We start from the raw sequence: 22,962 nt of genomic DNA, 5'->3' as shown, positions 1-22,962 counted from the left end.
CACTGCAGCAATTTGTTGATCCCATGAATTGCACCCACACCAAAATTAAATTTACTGTCAAGATGGGGAAGAATGCAAGCTACCACACTTGAATGTTTTAGTTGAGTGGAAGTTAGGTCAGCTTCAGCATATGGGAAACCAACTCAAAATGACAGATACTTGTACGCCAATAGTTTCACTAGCCTGCACAAAAGAAGGTGGTGTTGAACATGTCAGTATGCAGAGAAAGGTGACTGACAATGACAGCCACCTGCAGCCTGAATTGCAGCATTTAAAATATGTGTCCAGGTAGAATGGTTACACCAAGAGAGATACTGCAAAAGATTTTGGGTGCCACCGATGAAGTACAACTAGTGAATTAGCAGAAGACGTCAAGGTGGCTGCATTGTTGCTATGTTGTGGAGCAACAAGTACCAAGTTGGGACATGTTCTGCAGAGGCATGGACTGAGACCAGTGTTTTTGCCTGCCGTTGAGATGATAGACCTGTTAGTCCTGTTAAAGGTGACATAGCTCTTAGAATTCCCTGTGTGACTGGTGTCCCTTGCGTATGTGGCAGCACCTATATAGTTCACACAATTCAGTTTGTTGTGGAGCATTGTTCTGAGTGCAAGTGACATGTCAAACAAAGGGAGCATGAGAAATCGGCTATAACTATATAACTAAGCACTGCCTGGGAAATGGACATAAAATACAATTTGAAAAGTTGAGAGTATTGGGTTATGTGTCATCATACAAGTATTTGGGTTCAGTTATAAAGAAGATAGTGGAGATTAAAATAAACAGGACGAACTTCAACGGAGAACAGGGTACAAACTTAGTACGACATGGGGACAGGCTATGGCTATCAAGTGTAGGCAAAGATGGGTGCTTAACACTTCTAACAAGGGAACCTTCCCATCGCACCCCCCTCAGATGTAGTTATAAGTTGGCACAGTGGATAGGCCTTGAAAAAGTGAACACAGATCAGTCAAGAAAACAGGAAGAAGTTGTGTGGAACTATGAAAAAAATAAGCAAAATATACTAACTGAGTAGTTCATGGGCAAGATAGGCAACATCAAGGAGAGTCTGAGCTCAGTAGAGCCGTGGTCCCGTAGTTAGCGTGAGCAGCTGCGGAACGAAACATCTTTGGTTCAAGTCTCCCTCGAGCGAAATTTTTCATTTTTTATTTTCAGACAATTATTATCTGTCCGTCCGATGCGAGGTAACTGCACCGTAGTATGAGGACGCTACACCTAAAAAAACATCAAAACACACGTCAGTCGACTACAGCGCATGGAAGAGAGAGTATTCCTGCTAACGAGGCTCCCTGGCTGGCAGTTGACTGTTCGCTACTGGAGAGACGAGCATTGTCTGGTGGAGTGTGCAGGGAGTAGAATGCTGAAAGGCACAGCGTCAGGAGGTTGTGGGGCAGGGAGCTGGGGAAATAAGAAGCAAAAAAGAGAGGAGCAGGAAAAGATGGGTGGATGCATTGCCAAATGGCTGCAAATAAACATTTTCCCATGGTCTTATGGTTATGGAGTACTACTTGTCCCAAAGTCCTTCAGACTCCAAACCCACTACTTCATTCCTCATACACCTTACTAACTTTATCCTAACCAACAACTACTTCACATTTGAAGGGAAGGTATATAAACAAATCCATGGCACAGCCATGGGCACCTGTGTGGCACCTTCCTATGCCAATCTTTTTACGGGCCATCTAGGGATCTATCTAGGCTCCCAAAACACCAAACCCCTAGTCTGGTTGAGGTTCACTTACAATATCTTCATGATCTGGATGCAGGGCCAAGTCACCCTATCTTTGTTCCATCACAACCTCAACACCTTATCTCCCATCTGTTTCAGGTGGTCCTCCTCAACCCAGTGTGCCACTTTCCCAGATGTTGACCTCCTCTCTGATGGCTCCATCCACACCTCTGTCCACATTAAACCCACCAACCACCAACAGTACCTGCATTTTGACAACTTTCATCCCTTTCACATCAAAAAAATACCTCCCATGGAGCCTGGCCACTTGGGAAAGGCAATTCTACAGTGACAAAAACTAACTCACTCAGTATGCTGAAGGCCTTCACAGACAGGCACTACCCACAGACATAGTCCATAAACAGATACCCTGCACCATTTCCCCTCACACCCCCAGTCCTCCCACCACCCTGCAGGAACCAGTCACAAAGGAGTGTCCCCTTCATCACCTAGTACCTCCCCAGACTGGAACAACTGAACCATATCCTTTGCCAAGGCTTTGATTACCTATCGTCATGCCCTGAAATGAGGGACATCTTATCCGAGGTACTTCCCAACCCCTCCTAAAGTGGTATTCTGTCACACACCCACCCTCCACAACATCCTAGTCCATCACTATACCACTCCCAACCCCTACCCCTTGCAACAAGGATCATATCCAGTCCTATCACAGGTTTATCCTACTCCATCAGGGGCTGGGCCACTTGCGAAAGCAGCAATGTCATTTACCAGTTCTGACGGCCACCACCAAACTGTGACAAAGAGGAATGTACACCACCTGTGGCACAACATGCAGCTGAACACAACACAATTGATTTCAATGGCTTCCTCACTACCTGAGCCATCTCGGTCCTTCCCTCCACCACCAATTTTCTCAACTGCACAGATGGGAGTTATCCTTACAGTACATTCTTATCCCCTGTAACTACCATATACTGGCCTGAACATATGGTAACATACTGTCCCCACACCCTCCACCCTCCACCCAACAGTTTCCACCCCTTTTATCCTATCATCTCCTCCCTATTCTCATCTTCCACCCTGTTTATTTGCAGCCTTCTACCAATGCATCCTACTGCCTTTCCCCACTATTGTCCTTTTTTGCTCCTTTTCTCCCCACCTCTCTGCCCCACAACCTCATGATGCTGCGCCTGTTGGGATTCTAGTCTCAGCACACTCCACCAGACAGCATTCATCTCTCTCCCCACCAATACACCATCCCTTCCCGTTCCCCAGCCCCTCCGGATTGTTGTTTGCTTCCCACATGATGTTGCATTCCATCCCGCAATGCTAGAGTTGCTTGATTGTGTGTGTGAATGGTGTATATCTCACTCTTACTGATGAAGGCTGTGGCCAAAAGCTATTTGTAAGTGTCTTTTAATTGTGCTTGTCTGCAACTTGATGTGTCTTCTTTACAGTTAATAGCAATCTGTCTTTTTCTACATTCTTAATTTTTTGAAGAAGTTTACTTCTGTTTTTTAAAATTTTATCAAGCTCAGATATTATATACACTAAGTAATAATGTTCACATTTTGAGCATTAGGATTAAAAATTCTCTAATATCTTTCGATAGAATATCCTCCTAATTAGCTGTAAATGTTCAGTAAAACAAATTGAAACCAAATCAGTAGTTTTGTCAGTCATAAAACACAAACAGAGCCAATGTTCATTTCTTGCAAAATGCCTTTTCTGCCAACTTGAAGCATACACTGATGTAATTCATTTTGTGTCTCATTGAGATCTTTTGAAATAAGTGCTTTCCTGATGCACTTTCAGTAGTAAGTTCCAGTGATGTATTGTTTAGTAGAAATTGCAGTCTGTGCTACAGTGAAATGCTTTGATATTTAAACCTATACATATGATGCAATTTGTTCAAAACCATTCTAACACTCCATCATTCCGACAATATGGAGATGGACTCAGACAGTAGTGGCAATATCACTTATATAGCTCATAGATCCAACTTCAGCACCCACAAGCCAGGTGGGGGTATCAAACACGTCACATGCGGATGGTCTTTGGCTTTCCATTGTATGTAGATATCTAATATAGCAGGAGGAACTAGCAGTTCATATTTTATTATTGAAGGTTTTGTTACACAGACTCAGATAAGTTTGTTAGCTCACTTACTGAATTGTGTGTTGCCATGTAGGAAAATTTTGGCTTTTGGTGTTCATCATTCCTGATTTTGGCTCACATTACTTGCATCATAATGTTGAGCCTCTACTGCATTTTCAAGTACTGACTGTGAGAATTATTATTGTTATATTCCATCCTGGATTTTCCATTCTTTGACTTTGAGAACTGCTCTTTACCTCCACTCACCATGTGGTTTGTGGCAGTGACTTGCCTAGTTAATGTCAGACTGTGACATCTAAACCATCATATAGTGGTCAGTATTGAAGGTGACTGCCTGCAGATGTGATTACTTATGTTTAAATCTTTGTATTTTTATTACAATTGACCAGGGAGCAGGAGGATTGATGTCCACATCTACAAGCTGCCTCTGGTCATTTATAATCCAGTACTGGTCTAGATAGTGTGGCCTTTTTTCAGTTTTACTTATCCAATCTGGTAATTTCAAAAAAATGAAAATTTCAGTTAGAAGAGCATAATTTTGCAGTGTGAAATTCAAGTGGACAGCAAAGGAATGAAGCATGAGAACTGCAAGTATTAACACATTACACCTGCGTAAATTGGGAAGACAAGGCTCATTATGTCATCTTCTACAAGTTACCATGTGTTCTTAATATTTTATTGTTACATTCATTATTATGTTAGTGTTGCAGAAGGTCTTATATTTAGCATTAAATCAAACAGGCGGAAATGGAAAATACAGAAAAGTAAAAACAGTAATAGCAACAGCAGAAAAAAAAGTTTGTACTTGTCTGTAAAGAATAAAGTAGCAGAGTTAATGTTACGTTTTGTACTGGATTGTTCAGTATAATACAGATTTAAGAAACATACACTTTATTTCACCAATTACATGTTCGTATACACACACACACACACACCACACACACAAACACACACAAAAGACTACAACACAGTGGTAATATCACAGCAAAGAACATGGGAAGGCAGCTTACACCAAGGTACCATTGCCAACTTAACTAGCAAATACAACAACTCCCCCATCTAAGACAAGGACAAGTTAAGAAAGTCTGTCTTGTTTTTTAATAATCTGGGAGCTATGGCACAACATTGTAACTTTCTGGACTTCTTGACGGGCAGCTGGTGTTACAGCATGTTCATTATTCTGCATGACTACAGGTGGTTCAGCTACAACAGAGGTTGATAATGATTCACTTCCAGGAATGTTGTTGGTTTCAGAATTGGTACTGAAATCAGCTACTTCATCATCAATTGTTGGCATCACAGTACTTTCAGATATGGGACTCTTACCACTAGAGATGGATGACAAGAGTTGGTCCACATGCTTCCTATGAATATTACCACCAAGATGTTTTACAGTGTACATAACATTTCCTTATCTTTTCAAATTCACACTCTTTTCCCATGCATCAGAGTTAATACTGTTTCTCATGTGTACTTGCCGCAGTGGCTACACCGGTTCTTGTGCGATCACCGAAGTTAAGCGCTGTTGGGCGTGGTCGGCACTTGGATGGGTGACCATCCAGGCTGCCATGCGCTGTTGCCATTTTTCGGGGTGCACTCAGCCTCATGATGCCAATTGAGGAGCTACTCGACTGAATAGTAGCGGCTTCAGTCAAGAATACCATCAAGGGAGAGCGGTGTGCGGAGCCCATGCCCCTCCTATCTGCATCCTCCACTGAGGATGACACGTCAGTCAGATGGTCCCAGTAGAGTGGCCTGAAGACAGAGTGCTTTAATCGAGTTCTTAGGTACCTTCCAAACATAAGCATGTCTGGGCTTTGACCTGTAAATAAATGTTCTGCATTCCGATGTGCAGGTAACCATATATATGAGTACAATTTATCAACATTTGATGGTTCATCAAACATACTGGCTTTCAGTACATGCTTAAAACTCAGTCAGCTTAGAATTTGGACAGTAGGGTGCAATAGTCAAATGACTAATTCCATTTTTTACACAAAATGATGTTAAGTCTTTACTAACTTACTGGGGCCCATTGCATGACACAATCACTTTAGGCAGGCTGAACTGAGTAAATAAAGGGATTAATGCATCCAGTAGAGCAGACTTGTTGGTAGATGGCATCTTGATTGCTTCAGACCACTTGCAGTGGGCATCCACTATGATTAGATACATAGTCTAACAAAATTCTGCAAAATTGACATGAAACCTCTCCCATGGCTCTATAGGCCATTCCCATGGGTGATAAGGGGCCTTGGCTGGAGCCGTACCGACTCTAGAACATCCACTGAAAACGGCTGTGATTTGTTCTACTTATTTATTAAGTGCAGGCCACCATACAAAGCCTCAAGCTACAGACATCATTTTTGTGATTCCCAAATAGCCCAAGTGTATTTCTTTTCAAATCTGAGGTCGTAGACTACTTGGGATTACAACTGTCCCTCTCTAACAACACAGCTATGCTCAACAGAGTACTCATTGAAATGCCTTGAATACTCCTGAAGAATTCATGGTACCTTATTTATCCACTGGGCATTTTTGACACATTTCAACACAATAGGCAATATTTTATCTTTCTAGTAACTTATACGACTCCCAAGCAGTAATAATGGTTTGCAGATCTTGAGATGACTCATCTATTTCTAATTGTAAATTCCACTATGTAATTAAAGTTGGTGAATTCCTCACCTCCTCCTAGCATAGCAAAAATCTCATCTATCTTTGGTAAGGGGTATTGAGGAATGACAAAGGTTTGGATACACAGTTACTCAAAACCCCACAAAGTGTTTTTTTCCTCAACCACGTTTGTATTTTATTTTTTACAAGAAGTTGGTGAGCTTGGGGAATGGAGCTAGGCGAATTGGCTAGTATAGAGGGCAATAGGTTGGGCCCCTTTTTTAGCCCAAGGGTACATTTTTTGTGAAAACATCAGAATATGCCTTCAAGTTTTTCTAAAGAATCTATTTCTGGGTGGAAAACTTCTAGTCATTTAACTTGATGTATTTTGACAGTGTGAAGTGGAATGGATCATAACCACTTTCTCCCCAATACAGTGGAGCTGGCTGATGACTTTACAACATATACAGGCAATGAATAGCTTCCTTTGTTAACTTCAACAGCAACATTAAATATACAGAGCCCTTCACATGTGTGTTATCACACTGAATAATTTTTGTATTCATTTGCACAACTTACCTTTATGGAAATATTGTCACCATTCTTAATGTCATACAAGTGGTATGTGCACCTGTATCCAGCTCAAAATATTTTTTTTTCATCCACAACTAGCTCTACAGTCCAAGAATCAATATCCACTTGTTTAATAATACCAATTTTACACAATGGGACTTGCTCTGCCATTGTGGAACACATGTCAATACTGTTAACTTCCCTTGCACAAACTCAAATTTTCTTCATTGAGATAACTTTCTGGTACAGATTTGTTTCGATGCACAATTTCCTAAGCATGGTATTTTTTAACTCTACTTGTTCCTCTTCTGCCCCATTGTTTGATTCGTTTGAATCAGTCTCAGAATCCTCCAACACAAGCTTGTACATCTTTCTGGGTTTCTTCTTGTTCTCTGGCTTGTCATCTTTCTTCTTCTCCTACTAACTTCCTTTGAGCCCTGACTTGGCTGCTTGGCTTTTCTGCAACACATTTTTGGAACATTCCCTTTGATACCACAAATTTTGCAAGTGAAATCTTTTTGTGAGCACTGCAGCTTCATGTGCCTTGTTTGCCACAACAACAACATTGTGCATTTTCTGGTATGATTTCTTTTTTTTTTTTTTTTCTTAGTAATTTAATTGAAAGCTTTGTTGCTTTGGTAAAAATAAAATTGGTTCTTTTTGTCGTGACAGAATAAATTACTATTAATCACACCAGATTTGTCGGAGAACAGCAGCAACATGTGTAATTGATCCAGCTTTAAGAAACTCTATTACCTTTTAGCGGAAAATTCGTGCGGTACTCTCCGACGTTAGAAAAGTCGTAGTGTTCCGTTCGGAGCAGGAGGCGGCTGTCTTTTCTCCTTCGCGATATCGAAAATTACTAAAGAAAATGAACAGAAATTTTTTTTCGGAGGAAGATCGCGCGGAGAAAACAGACGGAAGTTACATGAAAGAAACCTAAGGGACCAACTGATTGGATTTGTACGAACATATAAACGGAACTGAAAGAACTTGGAATAAATACTATAGCGATGTCGTCACGACAGCCTCCTGTTCCGACAGAACACACGCTGGATCATAAGCTGCATAAATCTTTTAAACAGGAAGGATTATCATAAGTATAATTAATGAAAATAAGGTTGAGAGATTTTCTTTGAAATTAAATAAACTTCAAGGCTTCAAGTATTATAATATGAAACGGAAACTTACATTAACATGGCCACCCATTGTGGCGGTGGAGCGAATTTTTCACGATATACATTCTCGCTTGTTTGTGGCTACATATATTTTTAATCACTTAAACTCTTAACTTTACAATAAAAATGATTATATCAGATGGAGCACAATACTTTTGCGTCCGACTCGCAACACATTCACAGAAGAGCTAGACAGCGACGCGGCTCCCTGCAGAAGTAAAAACTGGCAATTGTTATTTTGAAACATAGGTGCATCGGGTTTTTTTTTTTTTTTTTACTGATCGATAGCAGCGTATAACAGTTTATAGCTATCGTGATATTCTGCGCTTTTCAGGAGCGCGGCAAAGATATCTGGTTACAACATTCATTGGTATATGTTAGAAGTTCGCACATACTGACGCAAATACAGAAAAAAAAAACTTTTACATGTTAAAAATCGCAGTGATAAAGGCTGTAATGTCACAATGCCTCCCATGTGAGGCATGATGATTCCGGAAGGATCATCAGGACTCACATGTAGTTTCAAGACATTACTGTGTTTTATCATCTGTTTACTTTCGTTCTAACATAAAATTGGAATGAGTTTGTCATCTAGTTATTTTATGCTTCCAGTACAGTTATGAAAACAAATAGTCTTTCAGTGTCTTTTGTGCACTTCGGCACTTTTCTCAGTTCATTGTAAGGTGTCCTTGCACTGTCATCTTAATTGCTGTTACGGTGAAACAAAATATGAAAAAAAAACAATCTTAAGTCTAACACACACAAAGATAAATGAATAATACTCTATATAGAAAACAAAACATGTCAGTAGACAAACATACACAGATACATTGAAATAATTACTTAAACAGTCCTCTAAAATTGTCTGTGACCTGTTTGGTCTCGTAATGTTTTTTTTATCCGTTTCATTAGATTCTTTTAGAATGTCGTTGTTAATCAGGACGTTTCACTTGACACTACACTGTACACTTTTATTTGTCACGCGCTCACTTAACCGGAGTCTGCAACGTCTATTCTCGTTCGGTGAGCGGCGTCGTCCGAGAGGTCACGACCCTGGGTAGCGTCCTTTTTTTTTTGTGTTCGCTCGTGTTGCCTCTCTAGTGTCTCGCATCAAGCGTCATGTCGTTTACATGCAAATAAACAGAAAGAAACCTGTGTTAGGTTCATGCTATAATGTAGACTTACAGGTAAAGGTTTTATAGGATTCTGGACAGGATTGATAACCTTCCCCTCCAGTTAACGTTTCAGTGCTCAGTAATGCCTTGTCTTTATTTAACTATCTATTGCAAAATATCCGACGTGACTGAATAAATGGAAATTAATTTGAAGCTAAGACTTCTCTTTTTACAGAATAAATAAAGTTCATAATTAAGTTTCACTGTGATAGCTTTAGCAATGTCTCTTGCGTAGTTGTGAGACGGAAAACATTCTAACGTCAATGACACGCCTCCACAGCGCGCGCGTCGGTTGTGTTTCAAATGTTAATTGTTGAGTCCAATTGCAAGCAGCTCCGCGCTGTTGCCGGTTACTAGTCCAGTGCAACACGCGCTCGTGTATGCTCGTATGAAGTTTAACGTGTGTCACTCGCGCTCTGCTAAAATGAGAACACGCGGAAAACACACGTCTAGTGTCCTTCCTCCATCGTCGATCGGCGTATCGAAAACTTGGGTAGAAAATACCATCGTCTGTATCGAGAATTTCACACGACAGTCCCTGCGACCTGCCATGCTGCTTACACACAGGTCAGTGAAGCCAACGTTTTACATATAGTTTGCAAAATGCTTTGCTGTGATCGCTGTCACTACCTGCACTTGCGTGTACACATGTCACTGCACACGTATTTTGTACACTTTATCACTCGCATTTTGTTTAGAACGTCTTAGTGTCTGCAAATTCACATCTCCCATCTCACATTGTGATTTCAAAGTTCACAGTTCAAGTTACTCACAGGTAAATACATTACAAGATTAAACAATGTCCATAAATTACATACATACATACATACATTTCTTAAGTTTGCTTACAGTCACAAAATTCTGTTAACCTTTTCAGTCACGCCACGCCGGATTAGCGTATTGAATACCACTACTTGTGCATCAAGGCACGATTATTTCGGTTATTCTCTCTCCCTTTTACAAAGGTAAAATTGTTCTTAAAACAAATCTTTTAAGCAGCTTGTTATTTCGTTTCTCTTCAAAATTTAGTGTCACTGTTTATGTAGAGCACAGATTGAACAAATTCTATCTCTACTGGTCGAGCATACTCATGCATTTCTCTCCGGAAGATTCATGCTTCATAAAGTTACTGGCTGCAAGTGCTACTCGCGGGATGTATTATAATCTCTCAACATTGCTACTCGCGATACGCGATTAGAACAAAATTTTCGCTAACGGATCTCTCCCACAAATTTCGTTTCCACTTCAACCGTCTAAAGAGCACTCAGATGAGCCTGTCAAATTCTAATCCTCAATTTTTTTTAATGGGATAGGATGGGGAAGTGGAAGAGGAGAGGATCAAATATGAACATAAATATACTATATACATATACAAATTCTAGCACAACTACACTAGGATATTTTTTTTTTTTTTACCTTAGATGCATGACATGCGTCACGTGTGCCTTCAAGTGGCTATTCTTTAATCTAATATCAGATCTTAGTTTTATTATTATAATGTGAGTCATATCTGGTGACAGCTTTCTAGTTTATCACGCTTCCTTCTGGGCGATTGTCGGGCTTGGCTGTGAAATAGCTAATTACTTTAGTGCATCTTACATGTTTAAAGAAGAAACATTTACCATCAGGAATACTCCAGGCTTGTCAGTACGACGTATATGTTTCGATGTAGTGGCACTCTCGACTACATGACCTAACAGCTGTTGTAAAACACAATAAAGGAAATGCTTTGTTGCTTAGCTATTAAATCTTTATGAGGCTTACTGTTCGTAGATGATATTTTGAATCTGAGATTGAATCTCCTGAAAACTATCAAATACTACGTGATACTCTATCTGTTATTTACTGCTTTTGACAGTTCAAACACTTGGCTACACAAATCTGTTTAATTCTAAAGATCGCGCTAACAAAAGGTATAGTTCATGGCGGTGTTACAATAACGCACAGTTTACACGCAATAGGCTGTACTCTGTACACTTAAAGACTAACATTCCATCTTGAGGGCTGAAAAAGAAATTGCTTAACCTAATATTTCATATATATATATATATTCATTGGAGTTGGAAGGTGGCAATCTGCTACTTCCTTCCGTATCTCCTTTCACCAATAACGGCATTCCTCAATGCCAACAGCCAACTTGGACTGCTTACACCTATGACTAACTTAAAACTAACTGAGAATCTATCCTCTCAAATGGAATGTGCTTTCTTTTTCGTACGCCATAATAAATCAAATCTTCAATTACCTCCATAGTTGTTCGCCAAAGTGTGAGTACTCGTATTGGTGTGTTTGAATACCGAAGTGTTTCGCAGGTTAAACCTTAGGCTAATGTTCCTTTGCTCGTTACTTTGCCTCGTTATACTTCTTGAGATCCTGGTGGTGATACAATCCTTTAATTCTGCCAGATGCTGGATCCGCCATTAGATAACATCCTGTATGTGGTTTTCTAATTACTACAAATGGTCCGTCGTACAATAGCCTCCATTTCCGATTTCTTTTCAACAACTTCGATGGCTTAAAATGTGTCCGTAAAAGCACCTTTTCATTAATATCATATGTAAGGGCCTTAGATACTTTCTTGTCATAAGACTTCTTGCGTAGATTCGCCTGTACAGCTAAGGATACCAATGCTTGCCTAAGTTTTGCATCTAAATCTAATTCTGGTTCTACAATTTTAGGTATGGGATCTAACCATTCATTTCTTTCCCGATGACTCGTCATTAGTTCCGCAGGTGTAAATCCAGTTGAGAAGTGTGGAAGATTGTTGACAATCTGCTCGAATGAAGATACAAAGTCAATCCAACGGGTTTGTCTATTAGGTATGTAGGTTTGAATGAATCTATTGAACTCTTTGAAGATACGTTCGGTGGGATTAGATTGCGGTCTGAAACGAGATATAAGTATTTGTTTGATGCCATGTTTGGCAAGAAAATTGCGCCATTGTCTGCCAGTGAAATTCGATGCATTATCTGATAGAATGGCCTCCGGCTTGCCAAATCGAGGAAAATAGTCTTGTTCGATTCGACGGATGATCGGAAGTGCACTGGATGATTTCACTGCATAAAGTCTCACATGTTTTGTGAAAAGATCCAACAATGCGACTAGGTATTTCACCCCTCCCCTCCCTTGCGGCATGGGGCCGGCGAGATCAAGGGCCAGAACTTGATTTGGTCTCTCAGTAATAATTGGATTCAGAGGAATTAGGTTCGAATGGTTGAAGGGTTTTGCCTTCTGGCAGATAAGACATGTACTTAACAACTTATGGATTCGATGGTGCAAGTTTGGTACATAGCAATAGGCAGAAATCTTTCGTTTGCATTTTTCAGGTCCATAATGACCCCAGGAAAGATGTGTGTACCAGATAAGGTGTTCAACGTATGCGTGTGGTATACACACACACCATCTACCAGAGAGGAGAGAAGTTCGATGGAATAAAACATCGTTGTGTAGTTTATAAAATTTGGACAAGTGGTGATCGGGTTTTGTTAGAAGAAGTTGTTTGATCTTACGCCATTTGGGATCTGTTTCTTGGAGTATGCGCATCTGCTTGCAGAGCTGAAGGAAATACTTTCTATGTAGTGGGTCTTTCATTAGAAGAATTCGGTAGTTAGACATCTGCTCGATAAGTTCACTGGACTCGGGAAGTCCTTGCGGCATGCGTGACAAAGCATCCGCGATAATGTTGTTTTTACCCTTGATGTATACTATTTCGAAATCATACTCTTGCAAGAAGAGACTCCATCGTGTAAGACGAGGATGAAGAAGTTTACACGAGAGCAAGAAACTAAGAGCTTGGTGGTCAGAAAAGACCTTAATTTTCCGACCATGGATGTAGTAATTTAACCTTTTAAAGGACCATACAACGGCCAGAGCCTCCAACTCTGTCACCGAGTATGACCTCTCACATTCTGTGAGAACCCTACTTGCAAAGCTGATAACTCTTATCTCTTCTTTTCCATCAATTACTTCTATTTGAAACAAACAAGAACCAAGCCCCTGAAATGAAGCATCTGACGAAATACAGAATTCTTTATCCATGTCTGGATGGAACAAAATATTGCTGTTAAGAAGTGCTTGTTTAATGCGATCAAAATCTGTCTGACACTCTGGCGTCCAATGCCAGTGAGTGTTTTTCTTTAGAAGATCATGCAATGCTTGACTGTTCATCGACTGGTCCGAAATAAACTTTCTGAAAAAGGAAGTCATTCCGAGGAAGCCTTTCAACTGGCGTTTAGAAGAAGGCACAGGAAAGTTTTTAATAGCTGCTAGTTTGTCTGGATCTGGGGTAATTCCCTGTGATGATACAAGATGTCCTAAAAATTTAATCTCGATTTTACCAAATTTAGACTTATGTAGATTAGCTGTGACTCCGTAGTCAACAAACCTCTGGAAAACTTTGCTTATTATGTCTAAATGTTCTTCCCAAGATTTCGTAGCAATCAGTAAGTCATCAACATACACTGTTACTCGATCCAACAGTTCAGGTCCTAATACATGATCAAGTGCAGCTATGAATACGCCTGAACTCACATTCAAACCAAATGGAACTACTTTGAATTGGTATGATCTACCTGCAAATATAAACGCTGTATATTTTCGAGACTGTGATGTCATCTTGACCTGCCAGTAGCTCGATCTCAAGTCTACGGATGTGAGGAATTTTACTCCATGAAACCTTTGTAATTGTTCATCCATAGCCTCAGGTCGAGTTCTTACTGGAATAATTATTTTATTTATGTTTCTTGCATCCAAAACTATACGTACACTACCATCCTGCTTCAAAACTGGCAATAACGGACTACTGTAAGGTGAGTCTGACGGTTCAATGATCTCCCACTTAAGCATTTTACGTATTTCATTTTTCACAGCCTCGCGCCTTGCATACGGGACAGAGTACGTTGTCTTGCAAAAAGTAGAATGGGGAGCGACCTTCATGTCATATTCGTAGTCACGTATTACTCCAGGTTTCGAAGAAAAGACATGAAGATACCTCATAAGTAAGTGCAGTAAATCTTGCCTTTGTATGTAATCAAGTTCACTTGATTCGCTTACTTTATTCAAAATCTCTTCTCTAGTCGGAAGTCCGTCATCAGTATCAAAATCCGTCCAACTGTTACCCTGTCTTGTCATGTGTGCTTGGTTCAAAAACATTCGCTGTACCAGTCTCCGTACCTTAACTTTGTGCTCAGTGTTGACTCTTTTGACCTTGCCGCGCAACAATTGCAGCGTTACCTCCTGTTCACCTACTCGGATTGTACAGATACCCTTTTCTATATCAATCACTGCCTTATTCTTCCTCAGGAACTCCATTCCTAATAAGCATGACACTGACAAATTCTTAACTACTAGAAATACACACATGAAAGAAGTAGAATTAATCCTTATCGGTACCTGAGCTTGCAAATTGACTCGCTGTGATAAAGATCCTACCGCTCCTGTTACTGAACAACCTTGTACTGGTAACGTTAAAATTTTCATCCCTGCAGAAACTTTCTTAAACATACATAGTGATAAAGCATTTACATTTGCACCAGTATCAATAATAGCATCTATTGGTGTATTGGCTATGTAAATTTTAGTCATTGCTTGTACTTCGTCTTCCCATACGTCATTCAAGTCTGTCTCAATATTTTCCTGCAACAAATCGTCTCTCAAGTCAGTGTCGCGATCATAACGTATTACGTTAAGTCGTTCAAGGTCGAGTTTGCCCCCATTATGTCCCGCAGCATCCCCAAGGAGGCGAAAAGGTGCTGCCTTTAGTTTTCCGCTTTCTTGTGATGCGACTGATTTGATTCTTCTGTCACATCACTTGACCATTCTCGCTGGTTTTTTACCCATTGTGTTTGTTGATTTGTATCAAACCCTTGTTGGTAATGCACTTGATTACCAGGCTGAAAAATCGGTACATTACTTGCCTGCGTAAAATATACCGGTGGATTGTATTGTTTTCTTGGTTTATTGTTATTGTATCTAAAGTCCTGTTGTGGTGCCGTGTACTGTTGTTGTCGCATGAATGGTTGTTGCTGAGGCGTGTATTGCTGTTGTTGCTGGTGTTGTGGCTGCCCATAGGGTTGTGGTGGAGGTAGCTGACCTCCGCAATTTTGATTGTTGCAACGTTTACCCTTGTATTTGTTCCCATTCTCGTAGAAGTTACTACCGTTATTGTTTGATTGGTATGGGGCATTCCCGTAATACTGTTGTTGCGTGTTGTATATTGGATTGTACCGTTGGTTGCCGTAATGCTTGTTTTTGTGTTTACCATTACGGTAACCATTGTTTCGGCCTCTATTGCGGTTATTGTACTGTTTGTTTCCGTATTGTGTTTCGTGTGAACCATTTCCATTACTACCGTTTCCATTCGAATACGTGCCTGCGTTGTTGTTCTTACGGTTAGCATTCGCACGCGCGTCTTCGTGTATAAGATCGAGCGAATCAAGGACGGATAAAAATGCGTCCTGATCTTCCTCTGACACGTTCACTAATTTCTCGCGTATGGAAATGGGTAGTTTTGACTTAAGGATCATAATAACATCTTTTGTTGTTATGGGAGTGTCCCAATATTGTATCTTTCTCAAGTACTTCTCAAAGTACCGGCGAAGTCCGCCACTGTTCGAATGGAAAGGTTCGGCGTTATAGACCTCTTTGCGTAGGCGTTGCTGAACACCTGCGCTCCAAAATTTGCTTAAAAAGTTTTTCTCAAACTCGCTAAATGTTTTGCACTTATCAACCATCTCGGTTCCCCATATAGCACTTTCTCCTTGTATGTATCCGGTAATGAATTGTATTCTCTGTTTGTCATTCCAGGCAGCTGGAAAGACTCTTGAAAAGTTCTTTAGGAAAACGACTGGATGAATATTTCGCTTTTCCGGTTGGAATGGTTGAAAAACTCTGTGTTTCAATACACTCTCCTCTTTCATGAGGGTTGTGAGTGTCAATTGTTCAGTGTTGTTGTTGTGTGAATCGTTAAATTCATTTTTCAGTCGCGGAATGTACTGTGGTGTGTTGTGTTGTCTGGTATTGATGTTCATCTGGCTCAGAAGGTAGTGAGTGTTTCCCGTCACTCTGGTTATCATACTGTAGTGTTTGAATTTGCTGTTTCAGGTCGGATATCTCATCTGTTACTTGCTTCCGCCATTCCGGCAAATCCCGGGTAAACACTCGTCTAATTTGGCCTAGTTCAGTACAAACAGTGTCTCCTGAACTGCCGGGTGCAGATAATATGTCTAAGGTTGCGGATTTAACAACATCTTTCAAGTCACGTGTAACCTTCTCCTCAACTAGCTTCTCTTGTACATCAATCCATTCTTTGTAATGTTCGGTAAGTGCTTTAGTGTGCGAAGCAACACTACTGTTAACTCTTTCGTCAATAGTTCGGTCCGAAATGTCATTCGCCATTGCACTTACTTTTGATTCTACAGTGGCTACCGCTGTCGCTAACTCGTCTACCTGTCGTGCAACTGTTTTATACGCAAGTTTTACTGAATCGGTTTCTTTGCGACACGCTTCGATTTGAGTTGTGAGATTCTGACCGATGTTCTCAATTTTGTTATTCAGAGTGCTTATCTGGGTTGTCAAAGTGGTTACTTGCTCGGTGACGTCACCCTTAACCGAATCTATCTGTGCCGTGACGTCACCCTTAACCGAATCTATCTGTGCCGTGACGTCACCCTTAACCGACTCTATCTGTGCCGCGACGTCACCCTTAACCGACTCTATCTGTGCCCTGACGTCACCCTTAACCGAATCTATCTGTGCCGTGACGTCACCCTTAACCGACTCTATCTGTGTTGTCATATCCGTTTTCAGCTCTGATAAAAACTTGTCTCTGTCTTTCTCACGTTGTTCGCGATCACGTTCGCGCTGTTCCCTCTCCTGTCTGTCTAATATCAATTCCTGTAACATTTTGACAATGTCAACTGATACCGTTATCGGGGAGGTGGGTGTTTCCTGCTGAGTGTCGTCCACGTTAGCTACCTCTTGTCTGTCGTCTGTCCTGGCCGTCGTTCCGCGTGAGCGGAGTCGGTAATGTTTGTTAACAGTGCCGTCGCTTTCGTCTGCAGAGTTCGCGCTCGATTGTCCGTCCGCCATAATGAAATTCAACTATTGCCAACTTAAAATGGGTACTGCCAACTGAAATTCTGATTGTCAATTATTCTTGCCGCGCAAGTTAAAGTCGCGGCGCGTTCGTCAAATGTCTAATGTTACGTGGGTAATAACTGACACACGTCTGTAGCAAAAAGACAAGATGGAGTCAACGCCGTTGAAACAATTGATTGCCAACGCTGTTACACAGAAAAGACTGAAATGGCATCCATCTTGAACTTACACGAGAATACTAACTACAGTATAAAACAAATAGGCCAAGCAAAAGGTTACAGAAAATGTTCAAATATTTACATAGAAAAAAAAATGGTTTTTTACGTTAAGCTACAGAAAGGATAGGGTGAGGTCGAATTTGAAGGTCAATGAGCTACTCTTTAGACAGAACTATGGCAAACGAAAATTTGGTACTCACTCGGCGTTGTCTTCAAAACTGCAAATCTGCGTCTTATTAAATCCCAAGATATTTGTGTAAATACCGCGTCCTTCAAGATTGCGTATATTTATTGCTCATCCGTAATTTTATGCAGCAGTGGGTTCCAAAGAGCGATACATGAAATAAGACAATCATATATTAGTACCGTGACACATTCAATATTTTAGTCAAGTCCCTGTTTGGGCGCCAGATCTGGTATGATTTTTTTTTTTTCTTTTCTTAGTAATTTAATTGAAAGCTTTGTTGCTTTGGTAAAAATAAAATTGGTTCTTTTTGTCGTGACAGAATAAATTACTATTAATCACACCAGATTTGTCGGAGAACAGCAGCAACATGTGTAATTGATCCAGCTTTAAGAAACTCTATTACCTTTTAGCGGAAAATTCGTGCGGTACTCTCCGACGTTAGAAAAGTCGTAGTGTTCCGTTCGGAGCAGGAGGCGGCTGTCTTTTCTCCTTCACGATATCGAAAATTACTAAAGAAAATGAACAGAAATTTTTTTTCGGAGGAAGATCGCGCGGAGAAAACAGACGGAAGTTACATGAAAGAAACCTAAGGGACCAACTGATTGGATTTGTACGAACATATAAACGGAACTGAAAGAACTTGGAATAAATACTATAGCGATGTCGTCACGACAGCCTCCTGTTCCGACAGAACACACGCTGGATCATAAGCTGCATAAATCTTTTAAACAGGAAGGATTATCATAAGTATAATTAATGAAAATAAGGTTGAGAGATTTTCTTTGAAATTAAATAAACTTCAAGGCTTCAAGTATTATAATATGAAACGGAAACTTACATTAACATGGCCACCCATTGTGGCGGTGGAGCGAATTTTTCACGATATACATTCTCGCTTGTTTGTGGCTACATATATTTTTAATCACTTAAACTCTTAACTTTACAATAAAAATGATTATATCAGATGGAGCACAATACTTTTGCGTCCGACTCGCAACACATTCACAGAAGAGCTAGACAGCGACGCGGCTCCCTGCAGAAGTAAAAACTGGCAATTGTTATTTTGAAACATAGGTGCATCGGTTTTTTTTTTTTTTTTTACTGATCGATAGCAGCGTATAACAGTTTATAGCTATCGTGATATTCTGCGCTTTTCAGGAGCGCGGCAAAGATATCTGGTTACAACATTCATTGGTATATGTTAGAAGTTCGCACATACTGACGCAAATACAGAAAAAAAAACTTTTACATGTTAAAAATCGCAGTGATAAAGGCTGTAATGTCACAATTTTCAGACAGAAAGCTCACTTAATGCACTCTACTTGAAGAAGCCTGATTGTATCCATGGCCTACCATTGAAGCATCAGCTGCAGCAGTCTCCATAGTCACTGCAATTACTTGCATTCTTCAAACAGTTTCTCCCCCCCCCCCCCCCCCCCCCCAGTTGTTTCACTTCTTAAACCACACATTAATCTGTCTCGTAGCACTTCTTGCAAATTATCTTTAAACGCACAGTGCTGTGTTGAAGAGTTCAACTAGGATATGTACTGTGGAATAGATTCTTCTGAAAATTGGTGTGAAACTTGTAGTACTCTCAAATCACTGAAGTTGCATGCTCTATATGGTCTTTCATTGCTTCACTGTTTCGTCGAAAGTGATATCCTCTGGCTTCTGAGGATATGCTAGGTCAGTGATAAGAGCTGCATACTGAAATCCAACAAGACTCAGTAGGTATTTCATTTGCAGGTTATCTGGAATTTTGTGCACAATGAACTTATTTTTCATAATAGAGATATACACACCCCACTGTAGTTTAGTGAATTGGGCATTGTGATGGCACTGAGATTATCCAGACACTTAAATTTACTGGCTGCCCTCATGTGCACCATCGATGTCCAATATGGTGCAGCTGACAGTTAATTCTGATAATTTTCTCCACATACACTATTTCAGTGAAAATTTAAACACAGAGGTGTATACATCAAGGTGGTCTTTACCAGTTGTTAGGTTTTGTACCGTATTGTTCAGTAATGCACAGATATGAAAACCACACACTTTATTTCGCCAGCTATGTGCTTGTACACATACAAAACACTATGACACAAATGATAATATCATAGAAAAGAATATGGGAAGGGGCATTATTGGGGCAATGTACAGGGGATGTGGAATAATGAAGAAAGGTGGAAAAATATATGTGAGGTGACTGGGGGGAAGAAGAAAAATTGTGGTTGGGAAGCTTGTTCCAGAAATAGTTTGGGGGCTACACTCCTAAATTGGTGAATTTATTTCCCTTAGTCTAAGACTATAGTTTTAAAGTGTCTTACGTAACAAGAATTACATTATAATAAGCCTTAGACAATGCACTGAAAAATAAATACAAGACTGTTTTAATTTATAAGCTGGAACAAGTTGGTTTTTTTAAACTCTAATGGCCTTCATGTCAAGCTGTAAGAAAGGCAAACTGATAATGTGAGCAGCTGGTTTAGTACAGAAGCAAGTAATGTATCATTTATGTTTAATGAATGTTAATGAATTTTTTGAGATGTGGATACTTCTTTATAGAATAATTCCTGAAGCAGTAATTGTACAGGGTGTATATTATCAGCAATAGCTGCTGAAAGATCCCTTCGCATACTTCAATAGTGAAAACATCCTTGTATACTCCAGTGGGTATGGATTAAGTTGTGCACTTGTTGCATTTAACATATAGCTCCTGGAGCAACCAAGAAATGACTTATGAAGTCACTCATACTGAACAAGGTGTGTGTTTTGGTAAGAGATTAGACACGTGTTCGAGGGGGTGCCAGTTCAAACCCATTGCCATTCAGATTTGGGCTTTCATTTTTCTGTAAATCGCTTGAGACAAATGCTGAAATAGGTCCTTGTGCTCTGTTACTAATGACCTCACTGTCGACTGAACTTTATACTCAAATATTTTGGGTGTCTCAATAAAGTAGTTACTGGTATCAAGTGGACTAATCATTCACCCTTCTTGGTTGCTATTGCAATGTTGACAGTTGTGCTCACTGTGCAAGCTACATTTAAATATTCAGTGTGGAGAGGTGTGTGTTTTATCGTAAGATTTGTACCTTATTAAGATTAAAATACAGGTAACATGTGCGAATGTTTCTGATGAAAGAAAGACAAGCAACTATCATCGCTAATCTCATCAGAAACCCACTCATTGTTCTGCAAAATAGACTGCTTGCTCATGTAACATTACTTTACACTCAGTCCAGTAAAAGGTGAAAGACGTATTGTTGTAGACACTGAACTGTGGCTCCATATCAGGTGCCATCAGTGAAGTTGACTGATAAGAAAGAACTGCCAATTGAAATGAAAAGTTAGGTTTCCTCCAGGTAACATCCAGTAAACTATAATGGACATTGGTGAGCGCATTTAGATTAATGTTTAATCACAATTGCATTTAGTCAGTTTGCGATGGTAGAATCTAAAACAATATAGCTCATCTGGAATTAGAAGTCGTGTTTTACTACAATGTCTTTCGCACTGGATTTTTTTTCCATGTTGTGGCTGTACTCTGCTGCATGTCTATTCTCCCATAATGCTTGACCTTTCTTTTCTATAACATTTTTTAAAATTACTTTCACTTTCTTCTGGTATTCCCCCTCACTCCTTTCTCTGTTGGATAAATAACAGCATACAGTTTCCATTGATAAAGTTACTATACAATATATGTTATTTTGTATGTTTCGCAACATCTTCATAACCCATGAATCACTCATTTTGTAGGTACAATTTCAGTTCATAATTACAGCCAGAGAACTGGTTGCAACAACTGACCGTACGGACCTGACCTCACTCTTCAAATATTGCAGGTCTTTTCAGAATAAACTATATCACCTAATCCTTGTGTACCTAATTATATTGATATGAGCATCTTAACACACAAACTGCTTTTGGTAATGTTGAAAAGAATACTTGTGTTTTGTGCCACAGCTGGTGAAGTCTAATAAATGGAACAGAAATTGCATTGGATTTTACTATTTGCTATTTAACTCAAGTGTTTCTTTTTTATTGTTTATAGATGCTGGGAGAGCTGAAAGAGTATTTACTGGTTAAAAAAGCCCTTCCATTTTACTGGGTCAGTGAATGTAATCTGTTTTCACAATTAAAAGATGAACAAAAAAAGTGCATGGGAGGATTTCTGCAGAGGATGATTGCAGATATTGAAAGAAATTTGGATAAACCTGACTACTTGCTGAAGTATTTTAAACCAAGCAACGGTAACAGGTACGGCATCATTCTCATTGTATTGCAGGTAAACTATGCCTGATCCTTATGTCTCATCCACCTGAATGTCTCCTTCCACCTCTGCTACACAACGTTTTCATCAGTATCATTACAAAGATGCCTGTTTACATTGTCACTTGCAAAATGAATGACATTATTTGGACATACAAACAAATGCTAAATATGATCTATTAATAGGATGAATAGACTTTAAAATTTGGTAGCAGCAGTGGGTAAAACAACGGCCATTGGCAGTGGGCGGACCTCTGGAATGAGCTATCTCACTAAAACTGCAGTGACTTGCACTGCCAGTTTATTGAAGGGTATGTCATGTTCCTCAAACCTATTAATCACGATAATTGTGGCATCCGTCACTTAAAGGCCAACAAACATTTATTGAACACAAAATTAGCATTCTGTAGCAACAAATTAAATTGTCCATTAATAATAACAATAATAATAGTTTCTTTTTGAAACTGATATAAATCAAAGCATGACTACTTCATTGTGCACACATATTGATATTACAACATGAAGCACAGATCCAAAGAAGTCTTACAATGCAGTCACTCTCACTTTTTCTGTGTTCCTTTCCAAGAGTGTGACATCTTGTCATAGGAAAGAGCAGCCATCCACAGTTTTTGAAACAACTCTGATTTCATCATCATCCTGGCAGACAAAGTCTCTATTTGTGTCATATTGAATCACAGTGATTACGTGACAGTATGTGTCTCCTAGCTGTCTGATGATTCCATCTACAAGCCCAGCTGTAGTGATCCCATTCTGGAAGCCCAGCATTACCCCCAATCCCTAGGTCCATCTAACAGCCTCAGA

At 39.8% G+C, this 22,962-nt stretch overlaps 1 protein-coding gene across 1 annotated transcript in view; it reads left to right on the top strand.

Moving 5' to 3' along the window:
* LOC124605222 (cyclic GMP-AMP synthase-like) overlaps positions 1-22,962 on the top strand; it is a 207,608-nt gene that overhangs the window by 155,604 nt on the left and 29,042 nt on the right. The window contains exon 9 of the mRNA XM_047136771.1: positions 21,923-22,128. Within this exon, the coding sequence (XP_046992727.1) occupies positions 21,923-22,128 (206 nt within the window). The remainder of the gene's footprint in view (positions 1-21,922; positions 22,129-22,962) is intronic.

This window comes from Schistocerca americana, chromosome 3 (genome assembly GCF_021461395.2).
Source record: "Schistocerca americana isolate TAMUIC-IGC-003095 chromosome 3, iqSchAmer2.1, whole genome shotgun sequence".
NCBI lineage: Eukaryota > Metazoa > Arthropoda > Insecta > Orthoptera > Acrididae > Schistocerca > Schistocerca americana.
Note: the sequence above shows the minus strand (reverse complement) of the source record. Positions and strands in the feature narration are given on the sequence as shown.